The 22,223-nt window shown below is 36.7% G+C and overlaps 1 protein-coding gene across 3 annotated transcripts in view; it reads left to right on the forward strand.

The window, feature by feature from the left end:
* ERG (ETS transcription factor ERG) overlaps nt 1–22,223 on the forward strand; it is a 172,831-nt gene that overhangs the window by 104,369 nt on the left and 46,239 nt on the right. For all 3 annotated transcript variants that reach the window (XM_069075014.1, XM_069075012.1, XM_069075013.1), the window contains exon 2: nt 9,516–9,733. In XM_069075014.1, the coding sequence (XP_068931115.1) occupies nt 9,594–9,733 (140 nt within the window). In that variant the 5' untranslated portion in view covers nt 9,516–9,593. The remainder of the gene's footprint in view (nt 1–9,515; nt 9,734–22,223) is intronic.

The raw sequence follows: 22,223 nt of genomic DNA on the forward strand, positions 1-22,223 counted from the left end.
TGTTTAACTTAATGGAAAGCAAAGCTGTATGAAATAGACTGGACAGTGAGAGAATGGATATAGAGAAATCAATTAACAGGTTATTGCAATAATCCAGGTGAAGGGTAATGATGGACTGAATTAAGGTAGTGACTGTGTGAATAAAGAGAAGAAGATGGATTTGAGAGATGTTTTCTAGATATAATCAATAAAATGTGGAAACTGTTAATTTGTCTGGTGAGAGAAACTGAGAAGTCAAGGGTAGTACTAAGATTGCATATGGATGTATGATTGTAAGAATGGCATTGCCCTGAACAGAAATATAGAAATCTAGAAGTAGAGTGGTTTGGAGGGAAAGATAATATGTTATATGAGTCTTGGGGCATTCGCTTTGAAGTAGCCAATGTTGGTGGGTATTTGGTGAAAGCTGTTGGTGCCAGACTGGAAATCAAATGACTGGGGCTGGCTGGAAGAAAAATTCAGCACAGAGATGATTAAATCCTTTTGCCTTGTTTCATCTTCTATTTAATTCTTTCATTGTATTAGTACACTAACTCACATAGTGTCCCTTTTCCACAAAGATAATGCCATGGATTTAATTATGGATCTCAGATAAGCACAGGTATTCACCTGCACTATACAGCACTCAGTGCATCTAATGCTACTGCTATGTTTTTTTTTTTCTACATGGTATCTATAAAGTGATTGACACCATAATTGAGGGAATGCTAAAGAAAACTGGGTATCTGTTCAATGTTGAGGATGTGTGGCTTTATTACTGGATACTCTTTTCACCTTTTTCCTTCACTCAACAAACATTTATTAAGTATCTGCTATATTCAGACCACTGGAATGGGGTGGGGAGGGAAAGATTCAGAGTTTAGATAAGAAAAAAGTCCCTGTGATTATGGAGCTTTTAGTAGGAGAATTATATAGCAAACTTACCTGACTTCATTAGAGATGTCAAAGAAATAACTTTGTGAGTTACCTCAGTTTTAAAACTTTTTTTCCTTCTCATGAGAAACCTATAAAATTGCTTCTATTTCAACAATTGATACTTTAGATGGTCTTGTTTAAATAATAATTATAATATAATAAATTTCAAATATATATTGCTTTTTGGAGGGGGAAGGCAGGGCAATTGGGCTTAAGTGACTTGCCCAAAGTCATACCGCTAGTTTTTGTGTTAAATGTCTGAGGCCAGATTTGAACTCAGGTCCTCCTGACTTCAGGGCCAGTGCTCTATTCACTGTGCCACCTAACTGCCCCCCCCCAATTTCAAATATTTTAAATCAAAATATACTATGGTACATGTGGTTTATTGGGATGGGATTAATGTGTCAATGTCTATCAAGTTTTTAGAAAAATCTAGAGCCAAAGAAAACTTCATACAAATTAACTTATGTGAAGATTGATTTTTTTGCATGACAATACATTTTTACTCATTGCTCCAAATGAGGATGACCAAGAAAAAGAATAAAAGCACAGTGGTCCATCCATCCTTAATTTTCCTTAATGTCATGAGCAATAGTGAGATCAAGATGAACCCAGTCTAAAGCAATGAAAATAAAATGAATTGTGAAATAGTTGTCAGATGTGTTTTAACCATCAAATTAGATTATTTCATCATGATCTGAAGAATACTATATGGCCAATTATGAAGGTAAATGAGGGTCCCAAAGTGAATACCATCGTGGATTTGACATTGTTATATGAGTGCAGTCAAAGAATAGCTTATTTTTCAGAAAACCCCTCAAATATGTATCAAACATTGAATACTTTATTTTTCCCCACAGTCATTTATATATGGTGACAAAACTGAGTTTAAAAGGTTAAAAAATTAATATCTCATCCAGGTATTGAAATGTTTCAGATATTTGGAAATACATTGGTAGTTTTTTTCCCCTGAGTTTTTTCCCCTTAGATTATTGACATCATGGAGCTAAAGTTTAAAACACAATTTCAGTGATAATTTAGAGCTGAGAGATTTCTGGTTCGTCTGGGTCACACGATTAATAATATGGAGACATTTTCTCATTTTCATGACCTCTTGAACCTTTCCAAAACAGAAATTATGTATCAAAGGTAAAGAAACTTCATCTGCCCCTATGGTCTAAGAAGGTAGTATCAAACTTTGAGTAGGAATAGATCCCTGTGGGCTGCATTTTGTTATAGAAAACCTCAAATTAGCATTACCTATGTTGTCTTGTATTTTTATTTATTTTGTTAAGCATCTCCCAATTATATTTTAAACTAGTTTAGGCTTCAGTAAGGAGTTTTGCTGGCAAATAGTCCACAGGCAGTGAATTTGACAGTTCTAGTTTAGGACACCCCAAATCCAAAAGGAAGTTTAAAAAAAGCCTAAGAACTGACCCCTATTATGATCTCACTCAGTAACCCCTCCCACACTGCCCATTGCACTACCAGTAGCAAGGTTGCATAGTAAACCTAAGGTTCTAATACATGGGTCTGAAATATAATTCTATACCCCTTCCTTGATCCCCCTACCTCTTTCTAGTGTTGAGGAGATCTAGGTTCCAGGCTTCAGAATCTTGCTGGGGCCCTACAGACAGCCAGAGACATGGTAGCAACATTCTATGCTGCAAAGTGGAGGAACAGAGGGAAAGTGAGAGGACACTTGTCTGGACTTGAAATAGAACTCAACCTCACATACTACAGCTTAACTCAGAGCCTCAGAGGCCCAAACTACAGAAATAAACCCTGTAGCACAAGTGCAGCAGCTCTCGAAATTGCCAGTGTCAATCCAGTGCTAGAGAAATGAGAAACACAGAGAGAAGAACAAGACACTGGTGTAGAATACCAGGAGAGGGAAGGACCTGGTCACTTGGCATGCCACCAAGCCTGAGGAAAAAGTTCAGCAATCCTCTAGGGCCATTTCTGTCTCCCCAAAAGTCATATAGGGCAGAGACCTAAACTGGTGAATCATGAATTGCCTAATGTAGGAGGAGGTTGAGATGCTTTGAGATCCAGTCCCTAAGGAAACGACCATCAGACAGAAGGGAGTCAGAAAGTGAGCAATAGAGGATAATAAAGGAGGGGAAAGGTGACTGAAATTATCAAAAAGCTTGAGAAGAAGAAAACTTAAAGACTTTGAACATAAACAAATAAATCAACAGGGAAAACATTAACAGCATAATCAAATATGGCCTCCAGATCTAGTAAACAAGTCCAGGCATCTATGAGTAAATACTGAAAAACAAAAGAAAACAATTTAACATTTGAAAAGACATCAAGCCTTCTGAAGTTTGAGGAGAACATGAAACCACAAAATGCTATTTGTGAGTAGTTCAAAAGAGAAATGAGGATTATCAGAGAAGAATTTATGGTGATCCCACAAAAAAATATTTGGAAGAATAGAAAAAACTTGAATATGTGATGGCAATTCTCACCAAAGAAAGAAACAAGAGAGCAATAGATTGAGAATGCAAATAAACAGAAGTAAAGAAGAGTCTAGAAGAAGAGGAGCAAAAACCAAAACAACATTGAAAAGAAAATGTGTTCATTATCAAAGTGAAACATACTGATTTCACAGATAGGATGTATAGAGATGATCTAAGGATGATAGCTCTCTCAGAAAAATGCAAAATGAAAAAATCTAAACACCATAATGCAAGAAATAATACAAGAGAATTGCCACGAACTTTTGTACACAGAAAATTAAATACCAATTGGGTGAATTTATAGATAGCCTCCAGAAAAAAAACAACAACTCCATAAACTCCAAGACACACAATAATTAAATTTAGAAATTCAATTTGGAAATAACAAGTTCTGCAAGTGACCTGGAGAAGTAATGGAATAATGTGTTCTGAAGAGCAATGGAGCTCAGCATGAAGTCTAGAGTAACCTATGCTGCAAATCTAAGCTTAATCATAAATTTAAAAAAGATGAACATTAATAATAAAGAGGCATTTGAAAAAATTTTAGGGAAAAAAAACCAGACCTGAATAGATTATTTATTTCTCCAATAACACAGACAACAGAAATGCAGGAGGAGTGAACAAATGCAGCAGCCATGGACAGCTGCAGCAAGAGTCAGCTGAGAGAAAAGTAAGAGACTTCTTTTTAAATATACATAAGCAGAGGTGAAGGGTTGAGGTAAGAGTGAAGAGAAGGGCCTGGGGCATTATGGATATAACCTGAGGATACCATGCCTACAAATGAAACAGTGATTTTTGTGGGACTACATTACAAAATAAGAGATTACACAAAAGAGACTAGAGGAGAGTGTCTAATATGTCTGGGTCAAATTGAGGGCTACCAATGAGGAGAAGGTGATCCCCGTGTTCTCTCAAGAAGAGAAGACCTTATAGGGAAATGAATGAGGAGGAGGGGGAAATATCGAAAAGGAGGAAGAGGAAAGGAAGCTTTGTTTTGGTGATGTATGAGGATTACACTGATACGTGCCACTTTGGGTGAAAGTTATTCTGTGAAAGAAGATGGAAACATTGTGCTGAATGAGGTATGGGAAATTTGGTGATTGAAAAGACCACTTGTCCTACCTTGGGAGAATGAGAATTGAAACTCCTAGGGACAACTGGCACCTTGTGAAATGGGGGGGGGGGGATGGACCCAGGGAGGAATCTTTTTTTAAGTAAATGCAAAAAAGAAGATAAACAGTGGGATTGCATAATCAGTAGTGAGCTGCATAATAAATAATATAGTGATGATGGGGGAGATCCCATCTTGGAGCAATGTCCTCTCTATCACATTCAGGATCTGTCTTTGTTCTGGAAGCGAGGCATAATGGTAAAGGGAAATCACGATTGAGAAATGGCTGAACAAGTTGTGGCATATGATTGTGATGAAATACTACTGTGTTATAAAAAATGATGAATTCCATGATTTTAGAAAAACATGGAAAGACTTGTACAAAATAATGAAGAGTAAAATGAGCAGAACCAAGAGAATTGTATACTGTATACAACAATTGTATACTGTAACAATACAATAATTACATACTGTAGCAACAATATTGATTTTGAGTGAATTAAGTTATTTCGTCTACCATAAATATCCAAATTAGCTGTAAAGAGCACATGAAGAAATTGCATCCAGATGAAGAATTGATAAATAGAAGCATGTATAGAGTGATTTTGTGTGTGTGTGTGTGTGTATGTATCTAATGGTAGTCCTCTCTAGGGTGGTGCAGAAAAGAGCGAAGAAAAAAAGAAAAAAAAAAGAAAACTTCATGTTAAGTTTATTGTATATATGAAAAGAATAACAAGTTGTACTTAGTAGATTTGTGGTTTCACATACAACTTTATTGTACTATGTTGTGGAAATGCTTATTTTATTCCACATATTAAAAATAAAGTAAAAAATAAATGAACAGGGGAATCTTCAGGGCAAGCTCTATAAGGTTGTGACAGAAGCTACTTAGAGGGAAAAGTCTATTTTCGCAATTTTTAATTCTGTGAGGTATACAAAGAGATAAGATAAGGGGTTGTGAACCTGAGAAAGAAGGTAGACAGAGAATATGGATAATGAAAACAGTGAGAGAGAAATCCTTTCTAGAAAGGAATAAATGAAAATTTGAAAAACTGATGAACAGGACTTGTTGGAAGGAAGAAGAAGAGAGATTCTACTTTACTGAGAGGGAAAAAGGAGGAGGAGATAATTAAATAACCAGATAAAATCAAGAAAAGGAAAGGAATCAATAAGCAAAACCCCAAAGAGAAAAGGCTGACAAATAAGAGGGAAAGATTAGAGAGGAAGAAAAGAGTCAGTGGGAAAAAGGTCACCTAATAAAAGAGCAAGCTAAAGTAACTGAAGAAACATGGTACAGTATTTACAGCAGGAGGGGGAAATAATCATTTGCAAAAAAAGTCATTATTTAGAGACAATTGGAAAAAATGGAAACCTAACTCTCATATCTCTGTGAATTGACTAAGCAATCCAAGGAAGGAAATGAGTGACAGATTGGATAAGAAAATAAAATCCTACAATCGGTTGCCTACAAGAAATACATGTAGAAAACAAGCAAACAAGAAAAACATACACACACAAAAACTGAGGGGATGGAAAATATTTTTTTTACTATGTGCCACATAAATCCAAAAAAGCAGGAGTTACAACTGTATTATCTGACAAAGCAAAAACATAAAAAATATATAAAGAGTTAAACAAGGAAGCTACATCATGCTGAAGGGAACCATAGATATCCAATCAATATCAATAGTCAACTTATATGCCTAAATGCCCTTGCATCTAAATTCAAAAAAAAGAAACATTAACTGAAGTACAAAAGACATAGACAATAATACAACAGTGAAAGGAAGCTTCAATATCCCTTTCTCAGTTTTGGATAAATCTAACAGAAAGATAAAAGAAAGGGAAAATATGGAACTGAACAAATTGATGGAGAAACTAGAGCTAAAAGACTTGTAGCATCTTCTAAATAGGATTGTAAAAGAATGGACTGTAATGTAATGCCAAAAGAAGGCAACTTCCCAGGTTCAAAATACCAACATAGGTGCTCTCTATTTTATTCAGTGACAAACCAAGAACAGAGAAGATCAAAACATGACATCATTCAAAATACAGCATTTACTAAGTGTGATTAAATAATCTCCAAGTACTACCCCACCCCAGGATCTTCCAATCATTCAATCAATTACAAAGTCCCTGTTCTAAATACTACTCCACCCCTAATCTATACCTTAATTAAGTCCACCACAAAACCCCTCTTCTCAAATGGAGATTAGTTTCCAAACATAGGTAAAGTGCCTTCATTTGTCAATCACAGAGCACAATAAGGTCAAAAGTTCCCCACCTCCTGGATCACATTTGAATCTACCCCAGAGTTACATCAAGTTTAAACACAGCACTTAATACCCAAATGGAGGTCTTTTCTTCATCTTGACACGAGGCAAGTTCTCAGCAATCTTAGTTCCTGGAGAGACAAGGCTTAGCAAGGCCATAAGATACATTGCCAGTCCCTTCATGAATTTATCCTCTGTCTGTAGAACAGCCCTAGAACCCCTGAACACATTAGCAAAGCCCTCTCCCAGGATTTCTGTAAACATACAACAAGAAAATCTTTCTTCAGGGCTTCTGAACCAACAGAAAGGCTCCCAGACCCCTGCAACAACAGCACTGTCCTTCACCAGTGGACAGTATTCATTCTGTCTGCAGGACAGTCTCCAGACCCCTGCAACAACAGTACTGTCCCTCACCAGTGGACAGTATTCACTCTCTGTCTGCAGGACAGTCTCAGGCCTTCTTAGCGAACAGCCAGGTTCCAGGACTTCTTCAACAAAAGGACTGTCTTTCACCAGTGGACAAATCTGGCAAAACAACATCAAAACAGACAGACAAAGTACCAGCAAAACAGCCATGTCTCCTCAGTCCTTGGCAGCTCAGGGGGCAGGTCTTAAAAGTCCAGGGCAATTCAAAGCGGCCACCAGCAATTCTCTTAGTCTCTCTCTCTCCTCGAGGTGCTGCTTCCAAAAAAAAACAATCTTCCACCTCTCTCTTATCTCTCCAAATCTACGTCACCAGCTCCTCCCAGTTCAGGACTTTCTTTTCACATCAAAAAGTCCATCCCACAGGTGGGATTAACAAGCTCTGGGTTTTAACACAATCAATTTGAAAACCAAGCCAATACAGGGGAATCTTTAATTGCCATTACTATCACATGGACATATTTCTTAGCACCACATAGAAACTTTATAAAAAAGATTTCAGAGAAATGTAAAAATGCATAAATCGTTAATACATCCTTTACTGACAATAATGAAAATAGTTATTGGTTCAGGGACAACATACAAAAGATATAGATTCAAATGGAGACTTAACAATGAAATACCAAATAACAAGTGGGTCAAAGAACAAATCATAGAAACAATTAATAATTATATGAAGGGAAATCATAATGATGAGACATTACAGAATTTCTAGGATGCAGTTAAAGTAGTCCTCAAGGGAAAAATCATATCCTTATGAACATATGTTAAGAAAATAGAAAAATATTTAGGAAAATTAGAAAAATAGAAAAACTAATGGACTGAATATGCATTTTAAAAATTTAGTCTGAGTCAAATTTGTGAAAATAAGAATCATTCCCCAATAAATTATCCAAAGATATGGTCAGTTTGCAGATGAAGTAATCAAAGCTACCTATAGTCATATGAGAAATTACTGTAACTCACTATTGATTAGGAAAATGCAAATTAAAATAATTATGAGGCACTACCTCATACTTATTAGACTGGCTAATAGGAAAAAAAAGGTAAATGACAAATGTTGGAGGGGCTGTGGGAAAAATGAGACAATGAACTGTTGGTAGAGTTGTGAACTGATTCAATCCTTCTGTAGAGCAATTTGGAACTATGCCCAAAGGGCTTCAACCTAGCAATACCACTACTAGGTCTGTATCCCAAAAGATATTATGAAAAAACAAAGAAGAAAAAGACTTACATGTACAAAAATATTTATAGCAAATCTTTTTTTGGGGGCAAAGAATTAGAAATCACAGGGATGCCCCACAATTGGGGAATGACTGAACAAGTTATTGTATGTGATTATGATGGAATACTATAGTACTATACAAAGGATGAAAAACCTGGAAAGATTTACATGGGTTGATGATGCAAAGTGAAATGTACAAAGTACTGGCAATATTGTAAGATGATCAGCTGTGAATGACTAAGTTATCTTCAGCAATACAGCAATCCAAGACAACTCAGAAGGACTTATGATGAAAAAGAATTGATTGTGTTTGAATACAGATTGAAGCACACTTTTTTTTCTTGCATTTTTGGGTCTATTTTCTTTCACAACATGACTGTTATGGAAGTGTTTTGTATGTCTACACATGTATAACCTATATTGAATTGCTTGCCTTCTCAATGGGGGTATGAGCAGGGAGGAAGGAAGAGAGAAAATTTGGAACTCAAAGTTTAAAAATGAATGTTAAAAATTGTTTTTACATGTAACTGGGGAAAAATAAATTACTAAATAAATTTTTAAAAATTTAGAAAAATTTGGTCCAATTCTTTCATTCTTTAATTTTCATACCTTTTCAAGAAGTCCTTGGGAACTTCTTCTCCGTAGTCTCCTTGCTATGTAACTACAATGGATTCCAACCTTGCTTTGGAGTTAGTCATGCTATTGCTTTGCTAGTCTGTTTTAATTCTGTACAATAGGTGGTTGGATGACAGGTTGAATTTGTCAGACAACTACCTATGAAGTTGAATATTCCATAGAATTTTCTTGAGTTGAGATAAACATGGATATCATCTGCTGATGTAGATGAAACTATTATGATTATTATTCAAGGTCTAGCTGAGCTTTTCCATGCTGACCTATTCCAAGTCAATGCAACAGAGAAAAATGAAGCAGAGAGAAGCTTTTTCTGAAGTTCAACAAGTGACTGGCATAGAGTCCTTGAAAAAAGCTGTGCTTCATTTTCTATATTATCATGGAAACTGACCACTTCTTATGATAAGTTTCCAGTGCTAGAACTGTCTGTGGAAGTTTTCTGAATAATAGTGACTTTTTTTGATTTTCAGGAAGCATTGTCAGTGGTGAGTGAGGATCAGTCATTATTTGAGTGTGCCTACGGAGCTCCACATCTTGCTAAGACTGAGATGACTGCATCCTCCTCTAGTGAATATGGCCAGACTTGCAAGATGAGTCCACGTATCCCTCAGCAGGACTGGCTACCACAACCTCCATCCAGAGTTACTATTAAGATGGAATGTAACTCTAATCAAGTTAATGGTTCGAGGTAAGGGGATTAAATGGGGTCTATTCCTCCTTTTTTAAAAGCATACTTTGTAATAAATGTGTCAGAATCAATATGAGAATCATGCTTTTATTCAAAGTTTCACAAGGAAAGTTGAACACTAATGTTGAATTACTTTGAGAAAAATATGGTTTATTTTGGTTTGGACAGAGACAATAGGGTCTAGTAATATATTAAATGAAAGCTTTATCTCAAAACATAAATAATTTAGAAGGACAATATACTCACATATAGGAGATTTTATCTTTGAATTTTTTATTGTCTGGAAAATTATGCAGAAAATGTTTTATGCATACAGAAATCAACTTCAGATAGATAAATTGTATATACACTGTACAAGTACATATTATAAAGTTAGACCCTTCTGACTATGAAAATGAGACTTTTTTCTGTTATTTACTTATGCTTGCAACAAAGCATGAATATTCACCATAAAGAGTAAATACATTTATTGCAATCTGACCATTTTGTGAAGTATTATTAAATACAGAATTGCTCCAAATAACTAAATATTTTTATCTAAGCCGATGAAATTTTAAGAGAATGAAAGTGACAGAAATGAAGTCATACTTGTCTCAGAAAAATAAAACACAAAGTATCAATAAGAAGTATGATTTTAAAATTGTTAATTCATTGGAGGTTTATAAAAACATTTTCAAGGACGTAATGATGAAGTTACCAAATTTGAAACATAATAAGTGTCACAAATCACTGTTTCCCTTATTGCTTTCCAAGTCATACTTCTGAGATGTGTGGTCTGATGAAGGCTTCATGTACTTGTATTGTCAATCAATCAACAAACAGTTATTAAGTAGCTTCTGTGTGCTAGTCATTATGCTGGCTTCTGGGTATACAAATACAATAAGTAAAAAAGTCCCTATTCTCAAGAAGTTTACATTCCCAAAGTGGAGACATAGATACATACAGAATAAATATAAATAGAGCACATTAAAAAAGTAGTTAAATACAAGGTAGTTTTAGAGGGCAGGTATGACTAGGTGAAGGGATCATGAAAAGACTGAAGTAAAATATGATGATTTGTGTTCCATTTTGAATGAAGTAGGAGAGAATCTATGAGGTGATGGTAAAGTGGAAATGCATGCCAATCAATACAAAGTAATAGAGATGAAGATCAACTTTTGTGTGTGAGAAACAGAGTTTAGCTAGATTACAAAGTGTGTTAACTGGAATAGTGTCAAATGAGACTGGAAAGATAGAATCAGGTTACAAAGGACCTTACAAGCTAAACAGAGGAGTTTATATTTTATACTAAAGGCAATAGTAAGTTATTGGAAGCACAATAATGACATGATCAAATCTGCACTTAAGGCAAATCATTTTTCCAGTTGTGAATAATGTAGCCTAGAATGGTGGAAGATTTAAGCATGGAGACGTTAGTAGGCCCTAGCAATAGTCTAGGTGAAAAATGATAAGGGTCTAAATAAGCTGCTAACTGTGTAAGCAGAGAAGAGTTATGCAAGAGAAGTTGTGGAAGCAAATAAAGGTGTAAGATCTGGCAACTGATTGCATATGCAAGGTAGGGGAAAGTGAGGAGTAGACGATTAATCCCAGGAGAATGATGCCATCTTCAATAGAGAGGTGAAAATTTGATGGAAGGGAAGGTTTGGGTAGAAATAGAGTGAGTTATATTTTAGACATGTTGAGCTTGAGGACATCCAGTTTGGGACATCCAGTTTGCAGGGTATAATAAATAATTGGTAATACAGAATTGAAACTCAGTGGAGAGATTGAGGCTGGATACATAGATTTGGGAGTTATTGTAATAGAGATTCAACCTGTGGGAACTGATGAGGTCATGAGAGTTGAGAGAGAAGAGTAGGAACCCTTGGCAAGGGTAGAGAATACTCACAATGGGGAGGTGTCACAGGGATGATGAACCAGTAAAGCAGACTGACAAGGGGCAGTTTGACAGAGCGAGAACCGTGAAAGAGTAGTGTCACAAAAGCCTAGTGAAGAGAGTATCCTATTGGAGACAATTGTCTACATTAGTGGTTCAGGAAGGATAAGGAGTTAAAAAAAAGAATCAAACTTGGCAATTAGCTCAATGGTAGCTTTTGGAAGAGTAAAGTGAAACTATTACAAAGGGAGCTGGAATATCTAGGATTTATAAGTACTTCTGTGAAGCCAATTCACATCTCTGAACATTTTTTCCCCATGTAGAATGTGAATGTTATCTACTTACACTGTATATCACTGTGACTCCATTTATATAGAGTGAAAATCAGAAGAAAGCAGATCCATTTTGAAAAAAAAAATCAAAGGGTTTATTTTGTGAAGTACCAAAGGGACCCTGGAATCAAACATCCCTGGATAAGAATTCTAAGGTCAGGGTTATAGTGAAACTCAAGTTTACTAAATTTCCTAAGGGACATTTTGAAGGTTATTTGTATAAAACAGTTAAGGTTTCCTTAAAAATATGAGAGTTGTTCATTTACTTATATTATCTTTGGGACCATCTTCTCTTCTTTCTCTTTGAAGACTTGGGGTACCATTTTATAAATGAGAAAACTGAGGTCCAGAGAATCTCAGTGCCTCTTCCAGTTAAATAAAGAAAAAGAGGTGGACCCAAAGCTATAAGTCAGGTCCTCTGATTTATGTGTAAAGCTTTAAGTAGATGAAATAACTGGAGGACTTTTCTGAAGAACTGATTTCTGCATTTTTAAAAACATTAACTGGAGTGGCTAGGTGGCACAGTGAATAGAGCACCAGCCCTGGAGTCAGGAGGACCTGAGTTCAGATCCGACCTCAGACATTTAACACTTACTAGCCATGTGACCTTGGGCAAGTCACTTAACCCCAATTGCCCTACCTTCTTCCCTCCCTCCAAAAAGAAAAAAAAATTAACCCACAATAAAATCTAGCGTTGAAAACGGGAATATTTTCCTCTGTTAGTTAAAAACAAAGACTGAATGGAGAATAAGGATATAACAGGAAAGTAGAATCGAAGGTTACAAAGATGCTAAAGGTCATCTATTATACCCCATTACCTTAATTTTTTCACTCATTTCTTCTTTGATTATCTATCTATCTATCTATCTATCTATCTATCTATCTATCTATCTATCTATGTATCTATCTATCATCTATCTATCTACTAGTTTGTTGGCTTTATGAGTTAGTTTACAAATGCAATAATACAAAAAGAACAAGGTACCACCAACCCCAGTCTGCCTCTCTGTCCACACTACTTTTATTATAAGTCAAGGGACATGAACAAGACATAAAAATTCCCAGGGGTTCACTTTATGAAACTGGGGAAAGAAGTGGGGGAGGGAAAAATAGGTCAGTCTTTAAACATTTATTAAGTGCCTAAAATATGGTAGGCATTGTGCTAAATATTGTATATATAAAGGCACAAGATAGTCCCTACTCTTAAGGAACTCACAATCTAATGGGAGAAGCAAAGTGTTAACAACTATGTACAATCAAGTTATACAAAGGATAATTTGGAGATAATCAACAAAGGAAAGGCATGAGCATCAATGGGCATCAGGAAAGGTTTTCCATAGGAAGTAGGATTTTACCCAGGACTTGAAGGAAGCCAAGGAAGTCAGGAAGCAGAGAAGAGGAAAAGACTTTGATGTGTGGAGGGGAATATCTCAAGAGAAAATAATCTCTCAATTATACTCATCTTGCTGCCACCAAAATGTCAGACAATTGAAAATGTCCAGATCTTCAACTAGTTTTTACAGTTTTTTAATTCCAGGGAAGGAAAGACACGGAGAAAGTGGGAACTTAGGAAGTAACAATGACCCCTATCACCTGGTCCCACCCAGAGTCTAACACTATCTTCTTCACTGGGGTAGGATGCCAAGTCATGACATAAATGAAAGAGGAAAACCCTGCAAACTACCCCTGTCCAGGGGGAAAAATTCGGAAGTATAGACCCCTAAGATTGAGAAGTGTTAAGTACAGGTTGTGGAAGCACCTAACATTAATGGAAAGACAGCCCTTAACTATTAATGTCTCTTTTTTTTTTTTTGCTTTTTGGAGGGCAATTGGGGTTGTGACTTTGCCCAAAGTCACACGGCTAAGTAATTGTGTCAAGTGTCTGGGGCCGGATTTGAGCTCAGGCCCTCCTGCCTCCAGGTCCGCTGCGCTATGCACTGCACCACCTAGCCGCCCCCTTAACTATTAATGTCTGCCCATGTTCTGCTCTTCTTTCCTTTCCTCTTTTTAGTTGCTCCAGACAATCACAGACAAAAGCATTGTTCAGTAAGGCTTTGATCTCCCAGTGGGATCCTGTTCAATCTCCATGGACAAGTTTCAAAGAGAATGAGAAACCAGACATGTTCCTGTCTACTAATCCCCTCTCTCTCCACCAAGAAGCACTTAGTCTCTTCCCATCTGAGAGGAGAGCTATGGTCAAGATTTAGGGCATTTTTCATATGGCTATTGATAGTTTGGATATTTTTTTCTCTGAAAACTTCCTATTCTTTTCCTTCGACCATTTATCAATTGAGGAATGATTCTTATAAATTTGAATCAGTTCCCTACATATCTTAGAAACGAGAACTTTAACAGAAAAACTTGCTACAAAAATATTTCCCCAATTTCCTTCTTCTATTCTAATTTTAGCTGCATTTGGTTTTGTTTGTGCAAAAACTTTCAACACTTTCATTTAAGAGAGAGGTTGACTTGCCCAACATCATAAAGGTAGAATTTCAACTCATGTCCTCTGACTCCAAATCCCTCATGACCTTTTGCGTACCACAGTGCCACTTCAAATACAGTGCCACTGTATTATCAGAGATCTAGAACTCAGTGGACCTAGGAGGCCAGATTGCACACACCCCCTCCCAGCATTTTACAGATGAAGAAACATAACCAGGGAAATTGATTTGCCCATGGTTACATGGATGGTAGCATCAAAGATAGAATTTGAACTCAGGTCTTGTCTTCAATTTATTTTGTATACATCTTGTTTGCAAGTAGTTGTTTGCATGTTGATTCCCTGAAAGACTATGAGCTTCTTGAGATACAGAACTTTTTGTTTATTTGTTTGTTTCTAGTGCTTAGCACAGTCCTTGGGACATAGTAGGCACAGAAACTTGACTTGATTTTAGCTGACTGTGCTATGTTGTCTCCAATTAGCAGAGAGTTTTCCTTCACTTCAGCCTCCTGTCCAAGAAATACTCAAGTGTTTGCATTAATGGAGAAATGAGAATTTGTATTCAAACTTAAATGTGTTGTTTCTCCACTCTTGAATAAGAGCATTGCTAGTATTTCTAGCCTGCCCAGCCTAGAGCCAAATGTTGACTGACAATTTGATAGGATGTTCATAAGGTTCAAAGCAGCTGTGGGCAGACAAGTAGTCAGTATAAAAGTGCACACAAAACAACATGATTTCAATTAGTACCTAGCTATCATTTGACTGAAATGGAGGACTATTGTAATATCATTCCATGAACAGCCCATAGAACCCCAGGGAAGTCACATATATCATTTCTTTCATCTTTTCAACTTCTGGAATAATGATGGTTTTGCACAGTTTTGATTCTTGACCAGGTTGTATACAGCACACTTGGGAGGCCTGATCACAAATGAAACTCACTGCACTTATATACCATACTGCACTTCACAAAGTTCCTTCTCTTCTAGCTCTCTCTGACTATTATAGGCCTTAAACTTTTTGTGGTTTGATTAAACAAACTCTATGTGAGAAGCATCCTCCTATAGTGTCAGGAAGACAAAGATTCAAATTCTGTCTCTGATACTAGTTGTAGCCACGGGCAAATCATTTAAGTTCTCAATGCCCAATAGCAACTTAGTCTAAGTTACTGGTGAGCTGATTATTTACACAGGTGGGGGAAATTTTAGCATTCTAAGCTCCCTAAACTAATAAAATTATAAAATCACAAGTTTGTACCAAAAAATTTATGCAATACTTTTGCAAGAGCAAAAATGAAGCAAACGATGTTCCCTGGCTTTGGTTCCTTTATTCATTCATTTATTTATTAATCATCTATTCTACAAATACTAAAGACTTGTTCAGTTGTGTCTGACACTTTTTGAAAAGAGGTTTTTTTTAAAGGTTTTTAAAAAAAACACCATATTTAGAGTTTTCTTGGAACCAGATACTAGAGTGGTTTGTCATTTCCTTCTCCAACTGATTTTAAAGATGAAGAAGCTGAGACAAACAGGGTTAAGTGACTTGCCCAGGGTCACACAGTTAGTAAGTGTCTGAGGTCTGATTTGAACTCAGGAAGAAGAGTCTCCCTGACTTCAGGTCTAGAGCTCTATGTGCTGAGGTACTTAGCTGCCCTAGAGCACCTATTCTAGCCAAACATTATTTTTTACTTCATTTTCAACACCTGTAACCTTAGGTATTGGAGAGCATAAAGTAACTTCATCAGGGCAAAGACAATATTTTACCTAATTATTGTCTTCTTAATCACCTTATATTTTATACACAATAAGTGCTAGATGAGAAGATAGAAATTAAATTTTTTACTCTGTTTTTGCACTGAGTAGGTCCATTTTCTGGTTGCTGTTGCATTTTCTTCAACTGGTGAGTGATGAAGAGATCTGTAGTCTAAGGAATGAGAAGGTATTCATTAGATACTAATTAAAATGAAAAATTTTGGAAAACTTTTTGTGTCTACCAAAATGTGCAAACTATTGTAGCGGCAAGCACCCCAGTGTCCTCAGGGTTTGCTGCCAATACAGGTTCTTAAATCTGCTTTGATAAAGGAAAGCAACTCAAAATGGGTTAACAAGCTTACTTTAATCAGTCAAACATGTATCATTTACCTAGTTCAGGGGAAAAAGAGGTCAGCACCCCGAACTTCAGAATATACAGACAGAATTATCAAGACAGAAACAGATCAAGTAGACAAATTTCAAACTGTCCAACCATTACATCCATACCCAATCAACATCTGGGTTTTTCAAAGCCAGGGGGCTCTAGACAACGGCTTCCCATAATCCATATCAAATCACAGAACACTTCTCAAAGTGAGCCCCAAAACAAAGCTACACATCAGGGCTTATATAGCCTTCTCCTGGCTCAGAGAATGTAACAACCTTATTGAGTCACTGGCCAATCAAGAAGTATCTCCTGAAAAACAAGCCTCCCACCCCAGGCTCCAGGTGCACTTTAGCCTAGGGGCAGGGAAGATCTTAAAAATGTACATTCCCATTACAACTATCCAGTCATGCTGTATATTACCTGTCAACTCCCTGGAGGTTTTAGGTAGTATGTTTAATTGCCCAATATAACAGTAAAATTGCTTTCATGTGCCAAATTTTCTTTATTTTTAATACGGTTCTAAACATTAAAAACTGTTAGATGTTTATTTACAATTGTTTTGTCTCCACAATTTTGTCCATTATAGCATGAGAAGTAATTTCTTCTACTATTTGGTATTATTTGTAACCATTGTTAATGACAAATTACAATTTTTATCAAAATGGGTATTTACTTTACCAAGACAGATCACAAATACCTTTATGGCTTAGTAGAGAATCTTTACAAGTTGTCTCCCTACTACTCCCGCTAAATTCTCATACTGTCTGACTTCATTGCTAATGAACCTCTCTGAATTAGCTAGACTGATCTTTGAATAACAGACATATATAATCAGTTGCTGAATACATTAATGGTGTTTCCAATTTTAGTAGGACCTGCTAGACTTTCACCCTTCAGTCATACAAAAGCTAAGGTCCACATCATAATGAGACATCAGAAGATGCCTTCAGTGGAAGTAATAGAATCTTAAAAAATTTTAAAGGGGAAAGTAATCCACTACAGTAGTCAAAATCCTGAAATCCATTTGCTGGTGAATAATATTTCACTTCTTCATTAAGAAATTGGTTAGTCAGGGAGGCTAGGTGGCACAGTGAGTAGAGCGCTGGCCCTGGAGTCAGGAGGACCTGAGTTCGGATCTGGCCTCAGACACTTAACACACACACACACACACACACACACACAAATTAGCCGTGTGACCTTGGTCAAGTTACTTAACCCCAATTGCCCTCCAAAAAGAAAAAAAAAAGAAAGAAATTGGTTAGTCTAAAATTTCTCCCCAAAGTTTGCTTCATCAGAAATATAGGATCAGCAGCAAACTCTGGGTAGTTTCCAACTAGAATCAGGTTGGGTTTACAGCTATTTGCATATCCACTAATTTTTCACTTGATTACAGACATTATTTCATTAGGCCAAAGAACTAAAGCATTAAATGGCTGTTGAAGTGACTTGTTGAAGTAGCAGTGGAACTCCATCTCCTTCTCAACTTAGAGATTCCTTTTCAACTCATTATAGCCTACCATAATAAGCTATATCTTATTGGACAATAGGTTGCTCTCTTTTCTTGAAAAGTCATTTGCAATATCCATTTACTTTCATAGTGTTAGAGAAATCCTGTTGTCAAATAGCAATGTATGTGTTTTCTTCTCTAAGTAAACATGTTTAGTGAATAGAGCACCAGCCCTGGAGTCAGGAGGACCTGAGTTCAAATCCAGCCTCAGACACTTAACACACACACAAAAACTAGCCATGTGACCTTGGTCAAGTCAACCCCAATCTCCCTTCAAAAAAAAAATAATTAAACATGTTTATGTATGTTAGTATATTAGCTAGTGTCAAACTAGTGAACTTAGTGAGTGAGATAGTCAGAATTTTGACTGGTAAAGTAAAATAATTTTGGTTCATTAGATTTTCAGTTTGTTATGAAAAACATTTGAAAGACTCCAATACATTTCATGCTTTTCTCTATCAAACAACTGAAATGCTTAGAAAGCAGAAAGACATCACCAGTTAACACTCACCTATATATTTTATAAGAACCTCATCTTCAGCTTATGTCCAGTTGTTATTTATGATGTGCATAGGTTTCTAGCTTCAGTAAGTCAAAGATCTGATTTCATCAGTATGGGTGACACTGACCAATGAAGATCAAAGTCCTATCCCTTCATGAATGGTCTTGGAGATTATTTGTGGCTGAAAAATTAATCCCCCTGCTTTTAGATTGGTATTGAGTCTCTCTGAACTTGTAAAAAGTAGTCCTTAGAGGACTCACTGAACTCTTGTTGAAACTTCAAGGGAAAGAAGAAAAGAAGACAATGTTTAGAGGCAGAGATTCTGGGCCCTGTCATTCCCTAGATATTTAACCTTGAGTGTGTCAATTATCCCTCAGGGCCTCAGATGTAAAAATGAACAAGTTGGACAACATGATCCCCAAGGTCTCTTCCATTTTTAAATCCTATGATCCCTATGAAGTTTCCCCTGCTTGGTAGGATCTACCCGATTATGCTCTGCTGACTTAGCCTTGGAAAACTCAGTGTCAACTCCCCATCATGACATGGAATAGAAATAAGACTCAAGGAGAGTTTTGTTATTATGCCATAAGAATAAGTTAGGGAGCAGTTAGGTGGCACAGTGAATAGAGTACCAGCCCTAGATTTAGGAAGACCTGAGTTCAAATCCGGCCTCAGATGTTTGACACATTTATTAGCTGTGTGTCCTTGGGCAAGTCACTTAACCCCAATTGCCTTGGCTTCCCCCTTCCAAAAAAAAAAAGAATAAGTTAGAATGAAACAGTCTCTAAATCCCAAGAGTCAGAACACTCTTTGGTATCCCCATGTTGAGGAAGAAAGAGACTTAATGAATGAATGAAGCACCGAGGTTCTTCTTTTGGGAACAAAAGATTAATTTAATAAGAGAGTTGGCAATGGCCTATTTAATTAATTCTTCCATCTTTATTTTAGAGAGGAAGGAAAAGTGAATATGAGATTGAAAAAAAGTTCAAATTTTAAGTGTAGAAGAATATTTAGCAAGGCCAAAAATTGCATGTAGCCTGAAGTTACATATTTTAAGATTTCTGTTGGCACCTGGAGAGTCAATATAAATCATTGCTGAACTTGCTTCTACTCAAGGGACAGCATCTGAAATAACTTTTCCGCTACCTCTAGTTTAGAATTCTGGTGACTCAGAAATAAAACAGTGCAGAAATCCTGTGCACAGTTGCCTCCTTGTTTTAAGTCCTTTGAGGTGGAAAAAAAGTTACTTTTACTTACTTTTTATATATGTGTGGCTGCATTTTCTACTCTCCCCATCCCAAATGCTGTTGATTAAACCTGAACATTAGCTTGTAGCATTCTAATGAAGAAATACTGCTGAACTGGTAATTAATTTGTCCCTTGGCTGATGTTAAGGCTGGAAACCCACCTCATCTCCCCTGTCACTGACAGGAGCCCTCTGTTTAAGCTAGTTCCACCTTAGAATGGTTTATTTACAATATTATTCTCCTAAATTTGCTAATTAGACCCTGCTTAGCTAAAGCCACAGAAGCCAGCATCCAACAGCAAATTCTATTCTTTATTTTGCATCCTAGTTTACTAAAGGTTCAGCTCTTGCAGGAACTTGACGTTAGTAGAATTATGCTACCCAATTCTCACATCTAATTGCTCATATTTATATTGGTTTCCCAAGAAAAGTTCTTATTTACAATAATGTTACTTTTGGCACGGGTCTAGGAGATGCCTAAAGAAGTGTGCAAAGTAAAAAAAGTACTTAATGTACAAATATGTATGAGGTACAAAGTGGTTTTGTTGACACACAGAAAAGGAATTTTGAAGTATAAAAAATGTGTAAGGATGGGGCTCTATTTATTTCCTCTCTCTTAAAAGCCCGAATCAGCCAAACAGAACTGAGTGTGAACAAGTTGGCACACTTTCTTCAATCAGTCACAGGCATTGTATGACGGGCATTTCGTGTACCACAAAAAACTTCTATTTAAAAAGAAGAAAAAAGAGCTATTTCAAAACCAGCAAGATATTCTGTGGGCCTGGCAGGTGGAAAGAGTGGGAATATAAAAATTTAGCCAGAAAGATCTAGTAGCCTAGGGCCAGTCAATGAAAGGAGAAAAAGAGAATAGGACTAAGCTTCATCAGGGAAGGGAGGTCCTGAGGAGGACTGTCAGCCCTGCAAAAATCTTTCAATCTAGGTCTATCTTTTTTTTTTCTTTTTTTTTTTTTGTAGGGCAGTTGGGGTTAAGTAACTTGCCCAAGGTCACATGATTAGTTTTTGTGTTAAGTGTCTGAGGTCGGATATGAACTCAGGTCCTCCTGACTCCAGGGCTGGTGCTCTATTCACTGAGCCACCTAGCCGCCCCAGTAGGTCTATCTCTTGACAGACTTTTCTTCATTGGAACTGCCATAACATTTTATATCTATATCTAGCTCTACAGTCTGAAGTAACTTTGCCCTACTCGTCTAGAATCATAATGATTCAGAAATAAAACTGAACAAACCCCTTTTTACAATAGTGTTAAGTTGCACAGAGAACAGAGTACTGGCCTGCAGTCAGGAAGACTTTAGTCTAAATCTGGTCTCTGACAATTATTAGCTATGTGACCCTGAGCAAGTCATTTAATCCTGTTTCCCTCCGTTTCCTCATCCAGGAGCTGGAGAAGGAAATGGCAAACCACTCTTCTATCTTTGCCAAGAAAACCTCAGATGGGGTCACAAAGAGTCAGACATGACTGTAATGACTCAACCACAACAACCAAACAGAACCCTGAAAGTAATTTGTATAGCATCTAAAATATTGTAAAGGAAGGCAATTTTGAAAGGCAAGAACTCTGATCAATGCAATGACTAGCCATAAAGACTGATGATGAAACCTGCCTCTCACTCTTTAGCCTTGGCTATTATAATCTAAAGATGCATGAGGTATTTCCCCCTTCCTGGATTATTTCCTTGTCATGGTAGAGGGGATTTCATAACTCAATGAGACTATGAACTATGGCATGCAGGATTACTCAAGATAGACAAGCATCACATGTACTTCACACTTATCTCAATTGGTTAAAGTTGTAGATCACACACAAATATACAAATACATATAATAGAAACACATTAAATGAAATAGTGAAACATGTAGAGACAAAGGAGAAAAGAGGAGGGATAAAATTGAAGAATACTCAAAATGAGCTTCTATTTTGGAGTGTGGATCATAAAAGGGATAGAAAGACAACATTTTTTATGTTCTTATATCCCAGGCATCCGCTAAACACTGAAGATACAAAACCAAGACAGCCCTTACTTTCAGTGATCTTGCAAAGACAAAACACAGAGGAGTCTGGAAGAGTTAGGGAGGAGGGAAACCATTTAGGGTCAAGTCAGCTAGTGTGTAGGTGGAGTAGACCAGATAGTGAAATTGAAGTTAAGGGAGCAGTATGTCTGGGGTGTCTCATGAGCTGGCATTTCCTGGCAGAAACTCACTAATCATTCCATAGACCTCAGAGTGGAATCATCTTCAGTGGGGAAACCAGTTGGTGTTGAGGTTGAGATCAAGAGATTAAAAGCAAAGGGGAAAGGTAAGAACCAGAGATGTGGGTCTGGATTAGAGAAGAAGCAGAGACTTCTTCAGTTGTATCCATTGATCACATTTCTTCTCTTTGACTACCTTCTTGTTTGTAAATAAGGTCATGAAAGTAAAGAGAGGAAA

This window comes from Petaurus breviceps, unplaced genomic scaffold (genome assembly GCF_028583685.1).
Source record: "Petaurus breviceps papuanus isolate PSGF00001 unplaced genomic scaffold, PetGlider_PUasm1.0 90897, whole genome shotgun sequence".
Lineage (NCBI taxonomy): Eukaryota > Metazoa > Chordata > Mammalia > Diprotodontia > Petauridae > Petaurus > Petaurus breviceps.